Source organism: Saccostrea cucullata, unplaced genomic scaffold, assembly GCF_032062105.1.
Source record: "Saccostrea cucullata isolate Sc308-1 unplaced genomic scaffold, CSIRO_AGI_Scuc_v1 ctg152, whole genome shotgun sequence".
NCBI lineage: Eukaryota > Metazoa > Mollusca > Bivalvia > Ostreida > Ostreidae > Saccostrea > Saccostrea cuccullata.
The window spans coordinates 103,625-122,572 of NW_026929180.1; the positions used below are offsets into that span (position 1 = coordinate 103,625).

Here is an 18,948-nt window from a genome sequence, read left to right on the forward strand (position 1 = left end):
CGTGTAAAAGCGAAAGATAAATCACCGCTAACTTCAGCGAGTTTATCTTGTCATCAGATCGGATACTGGTTATCAGAGAAACTGCGGGCTACACCCTCCATAATGTAACAGGGCCCCATTAGCTGTGTATCGAAATCAATCCGACTACACGACAAGGCGATTTGAAATATAGATAAAAGTGTATCATCGAGCTTACCGAACTGATTTCGGGGGAAACTTTGTGATAGAGCCAACTTTTTTTCATAGACCAATGTTTCTGCAAACCACTATTTTGTTGTGCAATCATGAATGTCCGTGCGATTCCAAAACCCAGAAGTAATCAATTTCGAAAACACTGGTGTCTCCATTGATAAAGATTGTTTTGTTTTGTGTAATCTTCAGATTTTAAAAAAAAACAACTTTTTTCCATGGGTTAAAAGTAATAAATCTAGTTTTTTATTAATTATTTTTTCGATCAAATAGTGCGGCAAAGTCAGTTTGCATAATTACCGCATGAAAACGACCGATTGCCACGTACATATTATTCAAACGATCTTTTAACAGTAAAATAGAAATTTTTAAATCGACTAAACAAATAATATTATATCCCTTCCAGCGTTTTCAAAATTTCTAAAGAATTAAATCTTTAAAAATGTTCAAGAAAGATTAATGTGATGTATCACATTTGTGAAGCTGTAAATAAAAAAACAAATAAATATACAAAAAAGTATTTGTTTATACTGATCAAAAAAATGTATAAATAAACCCTACCCGAAAAAGAAACTCTCCAAAAATAAGTTTGTTCCAAACAGAAAAGATGCTTCTGAATCCTAGACCTTTTGCAGAAAATCTGATTTTGTGAAACACAGAGTGAAGAATGCAAATGTAAACATGCAAAGTGCGTTAACGTAGGTAAATAACTGTTTAAATGAATTGGAAGCACATGTGTGTGTAATTTGGTTTGACAAGATGATTGGAATTTCGTGAAACATTCTTCAGAGAATAGACTAGGCGCGTCTTGGTGCAAGGTAATATTGTGAAGATGCTGCCTCTATAGAACGCGGGACCTGTCTTTCGTCATGTGGCCGTTTGATGGTATTCATCAAAAGCAGGTGATCAAGGATATTGCCTTGGAACGTAAATAAGAAGGCATCAATTAAGAATAACACGGACCATAGCCATTGCTGCCACATACCTGTTGAGCTTATCAACTCAGGGTTGATTATAGTCTACCAATTGACAAGGATCCAAAATGCACAATACAGAATAAAACAAAACCAAAAGGTTTTGACAGGTTTTATATTTAGTCGGAAAAAAACTTAGATAGTTAAAATTATATTGATTTTTATGAAATGAAACTTTACTGAAGTGAAAAATTTCTAACCCAAAAATGTATATGTTTTGAGGGTCGTATAGTTGAGATCATTTCGTTTTGTCATCGACAAATCATCCTCAACTCTGGAAGTATCAGATCATTCCGAGAAAGTAATCAAATGTGTTTGAAGATTTGGCATAAACCCTTGTAGAAATGGATAACACGTGCCATCAAAAATTGACTGTTTCATCTCAGAAATAGCGTTAACAGTGATACTTCTCTTGCACTCGGAATAGGTGAATTGTGGAGAAATAAATATATTCTGCAATATCCATTTCCGTCTTACAGAAAGAATCAGCTTAACGAAAAAGAAATGGATTGAGAAAAAAGGGACTTTCTTAGTAATTAAGAATAACTATGTATATACTTCAAATGGTCGATTAAGTTGTATTTATTACCGCTTTTATTGGAATTTCTATCTTAAAATCTTTATTAAATGAGGGGAAACGATCCCTCTTAGTCTTAATTCACTTGATTGTGCCTAATCGCATCACCAGGCATCATTCAAAGACAAATTAAAATTTGAAGTTACATAACCACGATTTTTGTTAACAAGATGGGTAACATGTTTTCTAGTCCGAAATATCTGATGTTTTCCAGTTTTTTTTTAAAGGCTTTGATATTTCACTTGCTAGGAAAACTGTAATTATCAAAATAGAAGCTTGGAAAACTTCAGATAATAGTATTTCGGACTACGTTTTTTTTAAAACAATAAAACACACAAAACTTCAAACATACCGTACCAGACTGGCATAAATATCAAAATGGAAGCCCGGAAAACGTCAGATACTAGTATTTCGGACTACGTTTGTTTAAAACAATAAAATATACAAAACTTCAAACATACCGCACCAGATACATTATATTCCATATTTAAGCTTTATGTTTCAGGATGATCAAATGGAGTGAAATGATAGGCTATTTTAATAAATGAGGAGAAATTATTAGTTAAGTATGGAACTTACTGATCCATGACTTCTTCCACTAGACACACTGCCATATCCCCGGTCATACGACGGCTACAATGGAGAAAAATATAGTCCTCAAAAACTCACAAAGATAAGTTGGGAGATTGCACTGAAAGTGGGTAATATCTGTTGTCGGGGGAAATTCAGCGAGGGATGAAGATGTCGGGATTAATTCCGCGGGACATGATATCTACCTAGCTCCCTAGTAACGGAGCCAGATTCTGGCAGAAGATCTAAGTACGTCACGTGGGGTTCTTGAACCAGGTATATTTTTGTTTTGCTTTCACTTGCAGATGGTAAAATGCCGACAGAAAAGAGAAATTTCTGATTAGATTCTACGGAAAATGAACTTCTGTTAACTTTGGTTTTTTTTCAGCCTCGCCGAATATGATAATTTATCATTTTTTAAATAATAAATTCTGCCGTACATATGTTTCTGCTTGGTCTGCTAGCGTTATGTAATTTACCCCCTCCCGAGAAAATCACTTATCATATGATCAGCAGCATCGCTATTTCATCCTTTGTTTACTTATTTGATTCATTATGAAAACACGTCGATTCTCTTACAAACCTACTTGAAAATTACTTTTGTTACTTCAGATATTTTGTAAACAGACTTTTGTTTCCTCACTGGTTCGTTGAAGTTTTTTGGTCTCTTCGTTTACATTTCTTTAATTAAAACATGCACTCTACGAAGTTGCATCTCATCTGTTTACGTGGGATAAATGGTTACCGAACAGGCTTCAGTCAAAAGCGGTACATGTAGACGTTCATCATCTTCCGTGGTATGTCAATGTACATGCGTTAGAGCATTGCTATTTTCTGAACATTCGGATAGTTTTGGGATTTATCACCAGGAATCGGTAAACAAGTGGCCATGGTTACATACGTATGACTAACGTAACATGATTTAATGCTCATACCCGACAAATACATTATAATAATTATTTATCTGGCGGTGTCGCACTTTCTTTTTCGTAAAGGCTTAATATAAACGGGGATAATGAATACTTGTTGGTATAGTATAAGTAAGCACTTGCTTTTTATCTTATAGCAAACTAAAGTTTTATTAATTCGTCGATTATTATATAAATTTAGTCTTTTCATGAGGTGGATCCATAGATATATCAACCTCACAGAAAAGCATATCTATAGACCGAGCACGAAGGGCGATGTCGATATGCTTTTCTGTGAAGCCGATATATCTACGGATCGACCGCACGAAAGGGCTACATTTATTATATCATTTAAAAAAGAAATTATTAACAAAAACAATACGAACAAACCACAAGTTTTCTCTGTCATCTTTTTTTTTAAACTCAGACAAAGCAGTTTATCATATGTGTTGTCTTTTTATTGATAGAGTAATTTGGGGGATGTAATAATTTCAAGGACTATATTTGTTTTATTAAAATTTATGAAATTCATTTATGATATACATGTATTTTATTGTAATGTAGATTTTTAACCAAAACTTTAAACATTTCATTCAACTAATTATTACAGAAGATAATGATTATGAAAATTATTTGAATATTCAAATTTTTCAGAAACATCAAGCTTTATTATCTATGAGTATTGTGAAGTCTATCAGCACTTTGTTATTTAATAACATATTTTATTTTTAGAAACATCAATATATGCTGCTATATATAATAGTGGTTGATTAAACTTAATATCCTTGAATGCTTCGCCTAAAACTGTGATCAAAATGGATTCCCTTTAATATCCAATCGTATCGGGGGTGGGGGGGGGGTGGGGGGTGATAAGTTAAATCCCTTAAAAATCATTCAATATATTTTTCAAAGATAAAAACAAAAGTTTAGGGGAAAAACATAGATGAATAATAAATGCTAGTAGTGGTCATATGAAAGGAACCCATTTTTAAAACAATAATAGTTTTTTTGCATGTTTTACTCCGACCAAATTTTTATTTATTATTAGTTTATTCAGAATATATGACGTGGAGAAAAGAGTCCATCAGTTTATGATAATATAATTCAACATATTATACCGATTTTTGTTATATCTCAGATTTTCCTGCTAAATTTGACATAAAGAAGAAAAATGTGTTACCGTAATAAAGACAATACAATCCACAAAATGAAATTTATCCGACATTATTTATGATTTCACAATCAGTTTTCAAAAATTACATAGAAGTAATTACCATGATCGTTGATTTCAATTTCTTATCTCATTTAGAAAATCTTACTGGGTGTTCCATCTTTATACCTCAGTGACATCTTGAAACATTTTTGAGAAACACGTTGCAATATAATTATATATATATGCAGACTAGTAACTGGGAATGAAGTTTATTTGAACAGCGTGTTCAGGACGAACAAAAAAATTAGCACCTTAAAGGTTAAATTATAGAAAATATCCTCTACCAAGGTCCGAAAAGCTGCTCATTCGGTCATTACCCTTAAGTTTACATCTTGTAGTAAACTGTATTTCTTATTATAAATAAGCATCTATTCTATATTTTTGTATTTTTTGATTTCATACTAAACAAAATGCTATATGCAGACCGTTGTATATTTTTTTTTTAAATATAATGTCCATTGCATGAACCCGGGAATATTTATTACATATTTATCCAGTTATTTTTCTGGAAAAATTGTAAATTAAAGTAGAACCATGTGATATTCTTACACATGGTGTTTTGCAGAAAATAGCATGTACAGTGTATAGTGAAAGCTCAGTTTTGCAATGTTTGAATTTGCTTTAGGTTTAGATTTTTGTAGAACAAAAGAGCTCAATTTAAACTTTCCATGAATTGGAATTATTGCGACTCTAAATAGTCCCGCAATTCATCATGGATATACCTATATTGTAGATCACTCTATTTTCGCAACATCTTTAATTTTCGCGAGACTATTAGTCACTCTTTATTAGCGTGACAATATTTTCACGAATTATGTTTATTGCTCTATTTAAACTTTAGAAAATTTAATATACACTGTACACAATAATGAAATTTTAGCGAGCAAATGTCTCGCATATACGTAATTACGCGAAAATGAGTTATCGGGAATAAAGAGTAATTTACAGTAGTGTTGTGCATTTGAAATTCTTTTAAAACCGACATTTTTTTTAATTCTTTAAAATCCTTTCGAGAATAGTTCACTCATACTGAGACGCTTCCACTCTGAGGGTTGCAAAGTTTTAGAGCAGTAAGCCAGCACAATGGTAAAAAGGTCTTAATTAAAGAGATCCGAAGGACCAGTTTTTGCGTAACGTAGAGCACGAGGGAAACTTCAACGTAAGAGCAACTCCCTACTCCGCGACTCTAGAGCAAACGTTCTAACCACTGCACCACTCGGGCGAAATGTTGCAAAATGAAATTTAATGCAAAATAATTTAATTAACCTTTGTCAGATATGCCACAATAAAAATGACCAAGATGTACGGGAATGTCTGAAGTTCTCTTGCTACTTTACATTAACATTTGTTTTTATATCAATCAAAAAGAATTGTTTTTTTCTGATCTACAGATCACTTTAAAAATATTTTTTCCTAATCAAGCCACATCCAGGGGATGAGGGAGGGGGCAGATGATAGTATATACTAGTAATTGAAATAAGAAAAAATTAATTGCTTATAATGGAGCGAAAATCTGCACAAATAGCCTGTAATACCTTTATATTAATGATTCAACTTCATCTCATCGAAATCATGTCACGTAAAATGTTTTCTAAACTCATTGTTCTTGCATGATATAGAGAATAAAAAAAATAAATCATCTATATACAAATGACAAAAATGGACACTCTTAATCATGAAAGGCATTTCATTTAAAAAAAATCCTTGCGACAGAACCCGGGAAAAATTTTAAATTAAGGCCAAAAACGGTTTTAAGTTTAGCTTTGATAACTTTATTTGGTATCTTTAAATATGTTAAAAATGGGTTTATATAACTAAGTACTCTTCATTCTCACTCAAAATGTACCTAAAGCATTCGGCTAATGAAAATAAAAGACTACCAAAATGACAAGCGACGGACATTCTTCTAAATGAACATAGGGACATGGAAAACATGCGTACTAGATATATATAGCAAAAATCGTCTTTAGTAATTTTTTTTTCATTTTACAATATAAATAATTGTGTATAATTTTCCAAGACCTTTTTTATTTTCCATACAGAAGTTGTCTCTCTTCAGCTGTTTGCTCGCGTACCAAATACACGTGTATGCAATCAAGCACATTCGCGCTGCCAACTTTGATTAAGTGCCAACTACACTAGGGAATTCTGACAAACATTTTTTCTGACCTTGACCGCTGTTTTTTCAATGAAAACCGTGGTTTACATTCAGTTCATGCAGAAGCCTAAAAGACCTTATGTACAAGGTCAAAGACCGCGTATTGGCCATGACATATGGTTTTGGTGTTAAAATATGGTTTTAGTGTGAAAACAAAGTAGCCAACTGAACACATTCAGAAATCTCCAATACCAACACTATTTGATTAATAAACTTGGCACATTTTTTAAACTCCTTTATAATGTACATATAGATTATACATTTAAAAAAGATGGAAAACAAATTTAAAAAATTTCAAAGACTTTTCAGCAACTTGAACTTTTAATCAGTTTGTTTCATTTTAGTAAGCCATTGAAGTGGATAAATATCTCAGTTTGATGCTGGCATTATGAAAATACCAACAGCAATATTATATCTTTTGCAAAAACACGTGGGTGCAAGCTAGAAATAGTTCCACGTTTGACGTCAGTGGATTAGATATAAAATCTTATCAAAATTTGGAAATCATCTCTTTAATAATTGAATATCTATATCGAACAAAAAGATTAAGCTAGCCTTCTTTCAGTATCATTCATTTAGTTAAAACATTCTTGTAAAATATAAACGAGGATGATGGCTGAACAGAGAGTAGATCTATGACCATTTTGTACCTGTGCTATACGGTGTAAAAGTGTGCATTGCTTTACCTTCATTTTGCATTCTCATGTTTTATGTCAAAGGAACAAATATATATCTCATATGTTTAAACAACTTCTTCCTCAGTTAACACCTCATCTGAAATCATCTACATCAACATTTAAATATCATTGTAAATGCATTCTAAATTCATATTTTCTTGAAAAATGGTATCAAAAGAAGGAAGAATTAAGTAATTGTGGGAAATTGGACACCTATTGCACAATTAAACAGAATTGGGAGGAACCTTATTTATTACTTTTAAGAAGAGAGAGAGAGAGAGAGAGAGAGAATTAGCTGTAACAAAATTTAGATTATATCTTCTTTACAATCTGATGATTAAAAAGAATATAGACATTACGTGTCTGGGTGTGTATTTGTACAAGGAATTCTATCATACAGTTTATTGACAACCAATGTATATGACTCACCTACATCGGCTGATGGCACGACAACAAATTGTGCTGCTATGTCCAACAATACAAAGAGATAGAAGTAATATAGTACATTTTCTTTTTTAAGTCAAGAGATACACATGCCATAGTCAATCAAGAATAAATTTACTATGCCATAAAATTTTGACCTCTGGCTTTTTCATTTCTTTTTATTAAAGCATTTTATTGAAAATTGTCAAAAAATGATAACCAATTTTTATGGTTAATGAACAATATTTTGTGAAGATGTTGATGAAGTTTTCAAAATTGTGTGAATTCATAAGTCATGTATAGCTTTTGACAAATTCAAAATCATTTTATTTTACCATTTGGTTGAGAGGAATCATTTACTTCAATTTTTGCAACACTGTGTAATCTGTGTTGTTGATATTTGTGTTGTATTATAAAATAGATATACATATGGACAGAAGTGGATAACTTTAATACATGTATAATAATATACTATCCTTCAGCACTGACTCTTGCTGTCCATTGTAGTTTAGTTTAATTAACACATGTGTCAATGTATAATTTATTTATATAATACATGTATATGTTTATCTCCATAAATTTTATGTCTGTTTATTCTACATGAGGCAGAAGTGGAATTCTGTATATCCTTTAGCATTCCAACTTTAATCTTGCTTTGCCTCCTTTAAAGTTGTTTCAAACATAGTTTTATGCATTTTGATATGTATATATTTACATATATATGTATATCATGAATAATACTTATGCACACTTTTTTTGTACAACAAACCATCATGTATGTCTGTATATGAAACTTAAATTGCCACCAACATATATATCAGTATATATATATACTTAATAGAAGAGTTGCTCTTCACCACATGTTGTATTCTGTCTATTACTTTAATATTATGTTTATATGTAATTATATATGTTATATGTTTATGCCTAATGGGCCCTGATTGGTCTTTCCAACTTTAAATTGGTAATTCCAACTTTAAAGTTGGTTATTCTTTAATCTTGGCTTTTCCAACTTTAATGAGAACTCTATTGTGAAATAAACATAATAGTTCAGCAAGATACCAATTTATGAAAACTGTAATTATAAACTTTTACTAGGTCTAAGGGCGAAAAGAGCTGCTCTACCATGTCTGTGATGAACATTTAATATTAGCTGTGTTCAGTGTAAAGCAATTTGTTTTTCTTGTTTTCTTTACTTTTTATCACTAACACATTTCTTAGTTTTTTTTTAATTTCTTTTTAAAGTATCACAAACTTAATTAAAGTGAAAATAACACATTGAAATAGATTTGTTAGCAATTTATTATTGCAATGTAACAAATCATCAGGGGGGGGAGAGAGAGAGAGAGAGAGAGAGAGAGAGAGAGAGCACTTTAGAAAATAGATATTAGCAGATTAAAATAAATTGCAACTCTTTTTATCTGTGTTTGTTTTATTTTTTTTTTACCTTGACCTTCCTTAAACCTTACATAAAACTTCCAACTTTAACTTAGAAATCTTTATATTCCTTTAAGTTCTCTTGTGTATTTCTATTGATAATGGGTCATATAAATTATGTACACAGTATTCCGTACATGACAGGATTTTAACTTAACCAATTACAGATATTAGTCATTTAATATGTATTGCATGAAAGAATTAGACAACAATTAAATAATTGTAATCAAATTTTATTTAATCAAATGAAACATTTTCTGTAAATTATATGAAACATAATATATGTCAAAGTTCTAGCTCACTTGTTTAAATCAAGAGATACACACTTGGAATTCAGTATGCTTGACAAGCAAAAAATTAATAAGTAAATAGATAATAAAATTTTCCTCTGCAACTTTTTAAATTGGAAAACAAGATTAAAGTTGTAAAAGCAAACTTTTTATTGAAAATCTAGTCCTTTCACGAGAATTCGATAATTTGAATATCTAATTTCTATTTTGACTATATGTAAAAGAAAAACAATACAAACAATATTTTTCTCTTTTCCTTGAAGATACGAAGTTTTCACAGAAACAAAATAACTTTACGGATTTTTACAACAAGTAGCATAAGCTCTGTAGAGCTTTTGACCGACACAAAACAATTTTATTTTACCATTTTTTCAGAATCAAGGGAAAAACATAAGAGGAATCATTTACTTCAATTTTTGCAATGATTGTGACATCTGTGTTCTGTCCATAAAAATGCTGTGCTTATTCGATTAAAATTGCAAGATATAGCATATCAACACGAATAGGAATTACCGATATTTTCTTTTTGGTCTTTTATACGGTAAAAGAGACTCTCTTCCGCGGAAAATTTCTTAAAGAAGAAAGGGGACATTGACCAGAGAGCAAAATAATGGAACAAGAGAAAACGACATATTTTACGTAGTCGGACTGTTTTAGACTTATGATTGATTCCCTTCTAAAAACATTCAAAACAATTAGAGTATTAACAGTTTATACGAGAAGAAAAAATATTCAAATCATAATCACATCATTATTTTTAATGCTTTAACTTATTCGATGTTATGACATTAGTATAATTTTCTGTCTTCCACCATCTATTGTGTCAGGCAAGCACAAAATTGTGTTATAATAGAGTTGCAAGCACTGAATCAGGCAGGTGTGAATTTTCCGAAATTTTCACTTAACAGTATAATTGTTTAAGAAATGGAATTTCATATCATGGAAGCATGACTTTTTATTTTCGATTTTGTAATATATCTGTAAAACACGGTAGAAATTAATTACATCTTATATCGGGAATCAGTTACTGATGCCTGTAAATGTGCTATACTAGTATTTATTCCACAGGCCTTTCGACTGTCTTCATTCGACTTACAGAAGATTTGAGTCGCCCGTGTGGCGCGCAGTGGTTATCTAGAGCGTCTGCTCTAGAGTTGCGAAGTAAGGACTTGCTCCTCACGTCGCGGCTTCAAATCCCACTATGGGACGTGGAGACCGGTCCTTCGGATGAGACCGAATAAATCGAGGTCTCGTGTGGCAGTAGGTGCTGGCACGAAAAAGATCCCTCCCTGCTCAATGGCTCTCAGTGCCGAGTATAGGACAAAATTTGAAGCTCTCCACCGGGAAGTGGTGACGTCTCCATATAAGTGAAAAATTCGCAAGGGACGTTAAACAACGTGCAAGCAAACAAACAAACAAAAGATTTGAGGTGACAATTTTTTAAAAAGTTTGATTCAAGCGATCCAGAGGCCCGTGATTTATTCTACTATTAATTCCATGAAAAAAGATATAGAATACTATAAAATGAAATATTAAAGTAGTGCGCACATGGTGTCCATTGGGCAACAATATGATTTGTTTATAATACGCACTTCTACAATTTGTCTGTAAATTTTAACCTTAAAGCTCTGCTATTTTATATGCGTTTTCTTTTAATGCCACGGTAACATTCTACAGACATTTTTCTAGTGTAGCAAAGTCTTTGGAGGAAATTTAGAAATAAACCAAAGAGACAAATATTTACCTACATCAGGAGCGATAAAACAGAACATGCAAAATAGACAAATGTCGGCCATTCTTTGGAAGAAAGATAAGAGGAATAAGTTACCATAATCTGGCTTTGGCCATGCCAATTTGAGAGGAATAAAAATAAAATTATTGCCCTGTAAATTTTAAGGCTAATATTAATACCCAAACCATAATGAGGGTATACACGTGGACGAGGATAAAAATAACTACTTTTTATAGCTTTTTGTCTTCGTGTTTCAAACGAAGTGGAAAATCATCTGGCGCAAATTAAATCTTCCCAAGTTAATTTTTCTTAGATAAAAGACAAAAGCATTATGAGTGCGTTATCAGTATGGTACAACACGTTGTCAATTAATTAGCACATTGACTAGAGCAGGGGCTGGTGTGTTATTTACCGGGTAATATTGCTATTATCTGCACTCCCCTACAACTTCTTTGCCAGCTCTAATTACGTCATCTGGAAACGGTTACTAATCCGGACTCTTTTTCTTCCGAGGGATATTTTTTCTGCATTGAATTCTATAGAGGTCAATTTGTGGTGATTGGTTACGATTAGGAAGAAGAATTATTTTTGAAATTCCTGACGACGAACATTGTCTTCATTTAACAACCTAAACAAAATTAATCATACATGTTTAGATCTCAGGCATGCTCTTAAGGGAGGGGAACACTACCCAGCATATGTATCCAAGATAACTTCTACTGACTGCTTGATTTCGTGTTAAGATGTCTGGGATCGACACAAATTGCCAAACAGATTTACCTCACAATATGAAAATAAATATTACTTAGTAAAAAACAACAACAGTAAATGAAAAAGCAAATATTCCATCAATAGTGTTATATATCTAATTTCATGCAATTTTCGGAGTTCTTCTTTTCCAGGAGTTTTAAAAAAGTCAAAAATGGCTGTGAACACCCATGCCTCTTTAAAAAAAATTGTCATGCAATTAAAAAACCAACAACGCCACACGAACATTTGCACTACAAAAAGATGTCCAGAAAGATACATTAGCATTTATAAGCACTCGGTGAAAGTACCGAAAGTAAATAACTGTGTACTGCACAGTTTGTTGGTTGTGTTTTCGACCCTATTTTTGACTAGAACACAACTCCTATCGCGTCTGTGACTTTTTTTAACGTATAAAACGTCATTCAGAATCAAGGATTGGAACAAGAAGATCATTCATGCACAGATTTCTTATGTTTAACCGATTCTTATCAACTGACAAGCTTCGAGATGAATTCTTGTACAATCTAAAGAAGAAAAAAACCCATTCTGACTGCAACGTTGTGATGCATCATCAACAACTGCAGGCTTGTCTCGTTCTACTGGCGTCCGACCTTAATTAACGTCAGCTGACTTTATCATCTAGAAAATCATCCTCACCATCTACTCTCTGTTTCATTACACTTCAAACTTTTTAACAAAAGCTTATAATTAAGAAACATATGTAGATTCCAAAAACATTACTCTTAATTCTACAAAAAAGGTTATAAAGGGGGAATTTCAGATGAGACCCCCCCATTTTTTATATTCACTGTCCGAGCTCAAAATTGTATCATTTACTTACCGAACTACCTAAGTCTCTGGAATAACGTCTGTAAGACATGGTGAAAATTGGTCCAACGGATAAAAGGCAAAAAATATATGTATATATAAAGTCCAAGGCACTACATCTCTCGATTCTTCCAATGCATTTTCCGATCTACATGTGGAACCGGGCTGAGTTTTGATCTCTAGAGACGGATCGAGTTAACCAGCCGGGGATGGCACCGACCCAATGAATGGATCTCAGACACCAGCGCCGTATCCTTCACTACTCCCAATCAAACGCACCAAAGATATGTCTCTTAAACTTATCTATCAAAAATAGAAAATATTTGATAAGGAAAATCTTGGCGAGTCGTCAGTTGTTGATGCATCATAAGTTTTCCAATTTCTTCGCTTGTTGCTAAAGTTTATTTACACCCTAAGCAATCTGCTTTAAACCTACTCTGGAACTGCACAGAAGGTACGAACGAAAAAACACACAATACGATGTCTGCTTTTACTGAACTGATATGCCAGGCGCGTGCCAAGATAATGTTGCATTAAAACTAGAAGCATTATAATCTGACACTCATTTTCTATGAATAGTGATTACTAATTAAAGTCCAACAATATACATTGCAGGCGTAAATGTTTTCATCTCATCCGACACGGTTCACTTACGTTGAGTTTTAAAGACGTAAATTTTTAAAAATAACAATTATAAAATAAAAATTTAAAGCGTATAGGTAATTCCTTTACAATAAAACTGATCCTTTTTACGTTAAGAGTTAAAGACACAGTGTCTCGAAGTATTTTCCAAACACGACGCAATTGTACTCACTCCTACAACTCGAATAAAAATACACAAAACCCGCAACAGATGGATTTAAGAGAGGTAAATTGAATTATCTAATTAGTGCTTAGGTTCAAAAGGGTGTATTTGAATAAAGAGACATAAATACAGCAACCAAATGATTAATAAGTGATTGTCTCGTCATTAGCCTAACCAATATTTTACGGCTTTCCCCAACATAAGCAGTAAACACACGGGGCGGAAAGTTCTTGTTTTCAATCACTCACAACTGCCCTCTCAACTTCATGACGTGTTTAATACATCTATATCTCGTCCATTTGTTGAACGAAGGAAAGCGACTGTTCCATCATCAATTCTCAAGGAACGGCTATCGTAGGTTATAACGTACGTTTCAATAAAAAAAAAGAAAAAAGTCTAATTTCCTTTTGAAAAAAAAAAATTCTGAATTTTAATTCAGTCAACTTATGAAAATTGAATAACTATATATATATAACTGTAATTCAAGAGTATTTATGCAAACCATACCAAGTATTTACAACTCTCCAAAAACTATATACCCCGCATATACCCCTAATCTTCGATTACGGTGGGGGGGGGGGGGGCATAAAATTCCGAGGAGTGATTTGTAAATATATACACTGAAACTTATCTAATCTGAATGTTGTATAACCCGAAATCTTGACTTACACGCAAAAAATGTTGTCCAATTCGGAATATTGTCTTTACTTGCTTTTTATTATCCCGTTTTCGAAGATTGGGGGGCATATGTATGTAGTTTTTACCTTCTCCGTCCATCCGTCTGTCTGCCTCTTTTAACCTACATTGTAAGCCATAACTTTTAAACGGTTACATGTAGGTTAAGGCTTTCATACTTCACATGTGTAATCCTCGTGACAAGACTTTAAGACACAAACAACTTTGACACTCTGACCTTGACCTTAGTGTTTGACCACTTAAAAAAAACAAAACTTTAACCTTGACAATAACGTTTAAGTCGTTAGTACTAGGGCTTTCATATTTCACAGATATACTCTTCAATGTGACAAAAACTTTCTTTGGATACCAACAATTTTGACCTTTTGACCTTGACCTTTGAGTCTGACTTGCATTTAAGAAACTTCAACCCTCGCCATAATTCAAGCTGCAATATGGAGGCATCAGTTCATCGAAATTAAAATATGCACCCCAATGAAGCTAACCATTCTACCATTTATACAGGGGGTATTTCATTAAAATAAAAGGAAGTGTGAAAAATTTCTGAAGACGGAAATGATGCCTTCCTTGACCAGCTAGCAAAATCAGCCATTGCCATAGTCAGTTATTAATTCGTTTTTATGCCCCCGTTATCGAAGATTCGGAAATATATAGCTTTTGCCCTCTCCATCCTTGTATCTAGCTGTCTATCTGTCCTTCTGTTTGTCCGCAAAAACAATTACCTTGTCCATAACTTTTGAATGGGTGGGGCTATGGTTTTCATATTTGACAGGTGAATTCATTGTGACAAGACCCTTCTTCGGGACCACCAAATTTGACCTTGACCTCGGAGTTTGACCCACTTTTACAAAATATCAAACTTTAACATTGATCATAGCTTTTGAACAGTTGATGCTATGGCTTTCTTACTTCACATGGGTATTAATTGTGACAAAACCTTTCAGTGGGTTGACCCTTTAACTTTGACTTTAGAATTTGATCTTTTTTTTACTTTAACAATGGCCACAACTTTCGATCAGTTAGTACTAGGGTTTTCATATTTCACAGGTGTATACCAACAATTTTGATCTTTTGACCTTGAATTTTGACTTGCATTAGAAAACCTTCAATCTTCGCCATAAGCTGCTATACGGGATATCAGTATTTCACAAACAAATCTTTGTTCAAATTGTTTTAGGTGTACATAGAAATGCTTTTGCAAAAACCTAATTTGTTTTTTTTTTACAAGTCCTCTACCTTGATGTAAATTGGATGGATCAAGGAAAAATCTTCAATACTAAAATTGTTGCAAGATATATCTACGCAATTTAACATGTACATTAAACTTAAAAACTCAGTAACAGAGATTTAGTTGTTCCACATGTTCAGAAAAAAAACCCCGTTTTGTCCAAACCATAGACAACGGAAGCTTTGCCGACATGATTGCGTAACTTCAAGAGACTTTTGGAGATATTGGTAACATCAGTTGAGGAATCCGTGTGTGGGAAAGAACTGAGGGAACCAAACCTGAACCATCACCAATTTGAAGTATCTCTTGCTAACATAATAATTTCCCTAGTTCCCACTTTTATTTATCATCTTTAATGTACCGTTATATTTAGTCGCCATGGAAACGGAGTTAAAATAAATGTGGAGTGATAGTTTGTTTCTTTGAGCATATTATTTTCGCTGCAGGCGTCAGTAAATCAACATAGGGAATAGATAAAAAAGATGGTTAGTCGGAAAGTGTAAACGCTAATGCGATTTTAGAACGTTCACACCTGGAGAAAAAGTCACGTGGTATTATTTCAAGTATTACAAAGAACCTGAGCATGACTCTCAACTTAAAACATAATATACTTGAATATAAAAGAATAACTATGCCTTTTCATTATTAAGTCATAAAAATAATTTAATATTGTCTCTAAAGACGGTCTGGTTATTTGTGTTCAGGATTAATGAAGCATAGGTCTTTGTGTATATGCCTGCTTGCGCAAAAAACTGAGAGAAAAAGAGTTGAAATTAAGAAATAGAGACAGATACATTACAAAGTCAATATTATAAACATGATTTAATCTTACTACGCCCATTTCTAGGGAAATGCTTGGTAATTCTTAGTGAAGCATGTCCCCTTTAATTCCCATACATTTATTATTATGACAAATCATGTATCGAATGAAACAGACCAAAGACCAATCGACCATACGTTTGTGATTGCGTTGCTCCAACTCTTAACATGATTGGCCTTAGAACATAATTTTAACAATTTTCTTGTACAATATATGGTACGTCGTGTTACTGTAGATCGTTTTATAAAGTTAGAAAAATAGTTATGATATTTTACAAAATTGGGCCCATAATATAACACAGGACAAGGATATGAAAAAAAAGATGTGATTGTGAAATAGTGATGCCCCCGTATGGCAGCTTATGGTTAGAATTGTATTCTCTCAAATGTATGTCAAATGTCAAGATCAAAAGTGTTTGTATCCAAAGGAAGGTCTTCTTACAAAGAATACACCTGTGAAATATGAAAGCCCTAGTTCTAACAGTCTAGTTATGACCAAGGTTAAAGTTTTTAAAAATGGGTAAAAGTCTTAGGTCAACGTCAAAAATATTTATACCAGCTGAAAGGTCTTGTCACAATAAATACACATATATATAAAGTATGAAAGTCCTAGCTCCAGATCAAAAGTTAAAGGCAAGGTTAAAGTGTGTTTTTTGTAAAAGTAGGTCAAACTCCAAGGTCAAGAGGTTAAATTTGGTGGTACCCAAAGAAGGTCTTTGCTTAATGAATACATCTGTAAAATATGAAAGCTATAGCCCAAACCACTCAATAGTTATGGGCCAGGTTACAGTTGCAACAGACAGACAGGACAAAAACAATACATCTCAGGATCTTTTGATCCTGGCGCATAATTATGCTGGCACATTGATTTAAAACTTAATTTTTATGCCCCTGGATGGAAAGATCCTGGAGGTATATTGTTTTTGTCCTTTCTGTTTCTCTGTCTGTGTGAAGAACTTTTAGCTCAAGTCAGCTATTACATGTAGAGCTGAACACCACTCATAAATAGGCATTCACCATTTTTGATATTTACTATCTACAGGAATGAAAATGTGAGCAAGCTCACATACCCCCCTAAAAAAAACTCGAAGTGCTGAAATTGCTGGGAAAAATAGTGGAATCGGAATTTCCTGGTAATATTCACATCTACACATTGTGTCCTAAATATCTGCAAAGTTTGACGAAATTCTGTGCAGCAGTTTATGAGAAGTTGCGCTGACAATCTGTTCATTTCTATATTCAAGGTATGGCCAAAAAATCTAAGTTGAAAAGTGCCGAAATTCCCAGAAAAATAATGGAATCGGAATTTCCTGGTAATATGCACATATACACACTGTGTACTAAATATCTGCAAAGTTTGAGCACATCTACACATTGTGTCCTAAATATCTGCAAAGTTTGGCCAAATTCTCTGCAGCGGTTCATGGGGAGTTGCGCTGACAAACTGTTCATCTCTATATTCAAGATATGGCCAAAAATAAAAGTGTAAAAGTGCGGAAATTCCCGGAAAAAAATAAAGTAATCGGAATTTCCTGGTAATATGCACATCTATACATTGTGTCCCAAATATCTGCAAAGTTTGACGAAATTCTGTGCAGCGGTTTATGATGAGTTGCGCTGACAAAAAAAAAAAAAAACAGGACTGACGGACTGACTGACTGACACATTGACCGACTGACGGGTCAAAAAACATTATACCTCCCGCAACTTGTTGCTTGGGGTATAAATATCAGCACCAGAGTATACTCATTTGTTACACATGACTGCTTTGATATCACAGGTATTAGCATAGAATGGTGACCCACATTCGTGCTAGTTATCTTGCGTTACCTTTGTTTGCATTTAATTACTAGTACTTACGTGCATTTGTATTTGTTTGCAAATTGCACTGACCTGTGCAACTATTGTAAGTTTCTTTGGTTAAATCTTACTTTTCTGCAATAGAGGAAGTATACTTATTTTTTGTTACTACAGAGTGCTGAATAGCATATGTGTGTCTACACCGTTGATGAACAGTGACAAAGTCAGCAGCTTTAAATAGGGAACCTCAGATATAGCAAGAGTCCAATTGAATGTGGTGGCCACATTCCTTTTATGAATCATGTTCTGCCATCATCTAAGCTTCTCATTGAAGGGAGTTCAAAAACCATGGAGACAGCATAGGCAGTTTATTTACTTCATTTGTAATTTTCACAACAATCTGGAATGTAAATCATTTTGAAAGTTGGAAATTGTACTTTTACCATAACATTTCAAATTATGCACTTTCTCTCTCCTTTTGAAAATAACAATAAGCACATTGTATATACAATTGATGGCAAGCAGTTTGTAGGTGCAATGGCTGATGTTGAAGTGTGATAACAAGTCTAGGTTTACATGTCTGTCTGTATTTGAAGGGAGAACATAATCGTCACTATCACAAACACATTGTCTATTGTTTAGAGTGTTTATTGAAAATCTGAAAATTTTGGAATTCACAATATGAAACAAAGTACAAAGATGCTATATCTAATGACAAATTACATATTATAACCAGGGTGCTATATGTTTTAATATGTGTAACTAAAAATTAATGCTGTCCTATAGATATACATTTTGTTCTTCAACAAACAATAGTTGAGCACCTATGAAATCAATGACAAGAAAATGTATTTTGATATACCTGACAGTTTAC

General features: G+C 33.1%; 1 protein-coding gene across 1 annotated transcript in view; it reads right to left on the reverse strand.

Annotated features, from left to right (window-relative positions):
• LOC134280002 (FH1/FH2 domain-containing protein 3-like) overlaps window positions 1–13,363 on the reverse strand; it is a 52,368-nt gene extending 39,005 nt beyond the window's left edge. Inside the window, 2 exon segments of the mRNA XM_062762404.1 lie at window positions 2,320–2,373; window positions 12,740–13,363. Coding sequence (XP_062618388.1) covers window positions 2,320–2,373; window positions 12,740–12,778 — 93 coding nt within the window. The 5' untranslated portion in view covers window positions 12,779–13,363.
• Between the last annotated feature and the right edge of the window lie 5,585 nt (window positions 13,364–18,948).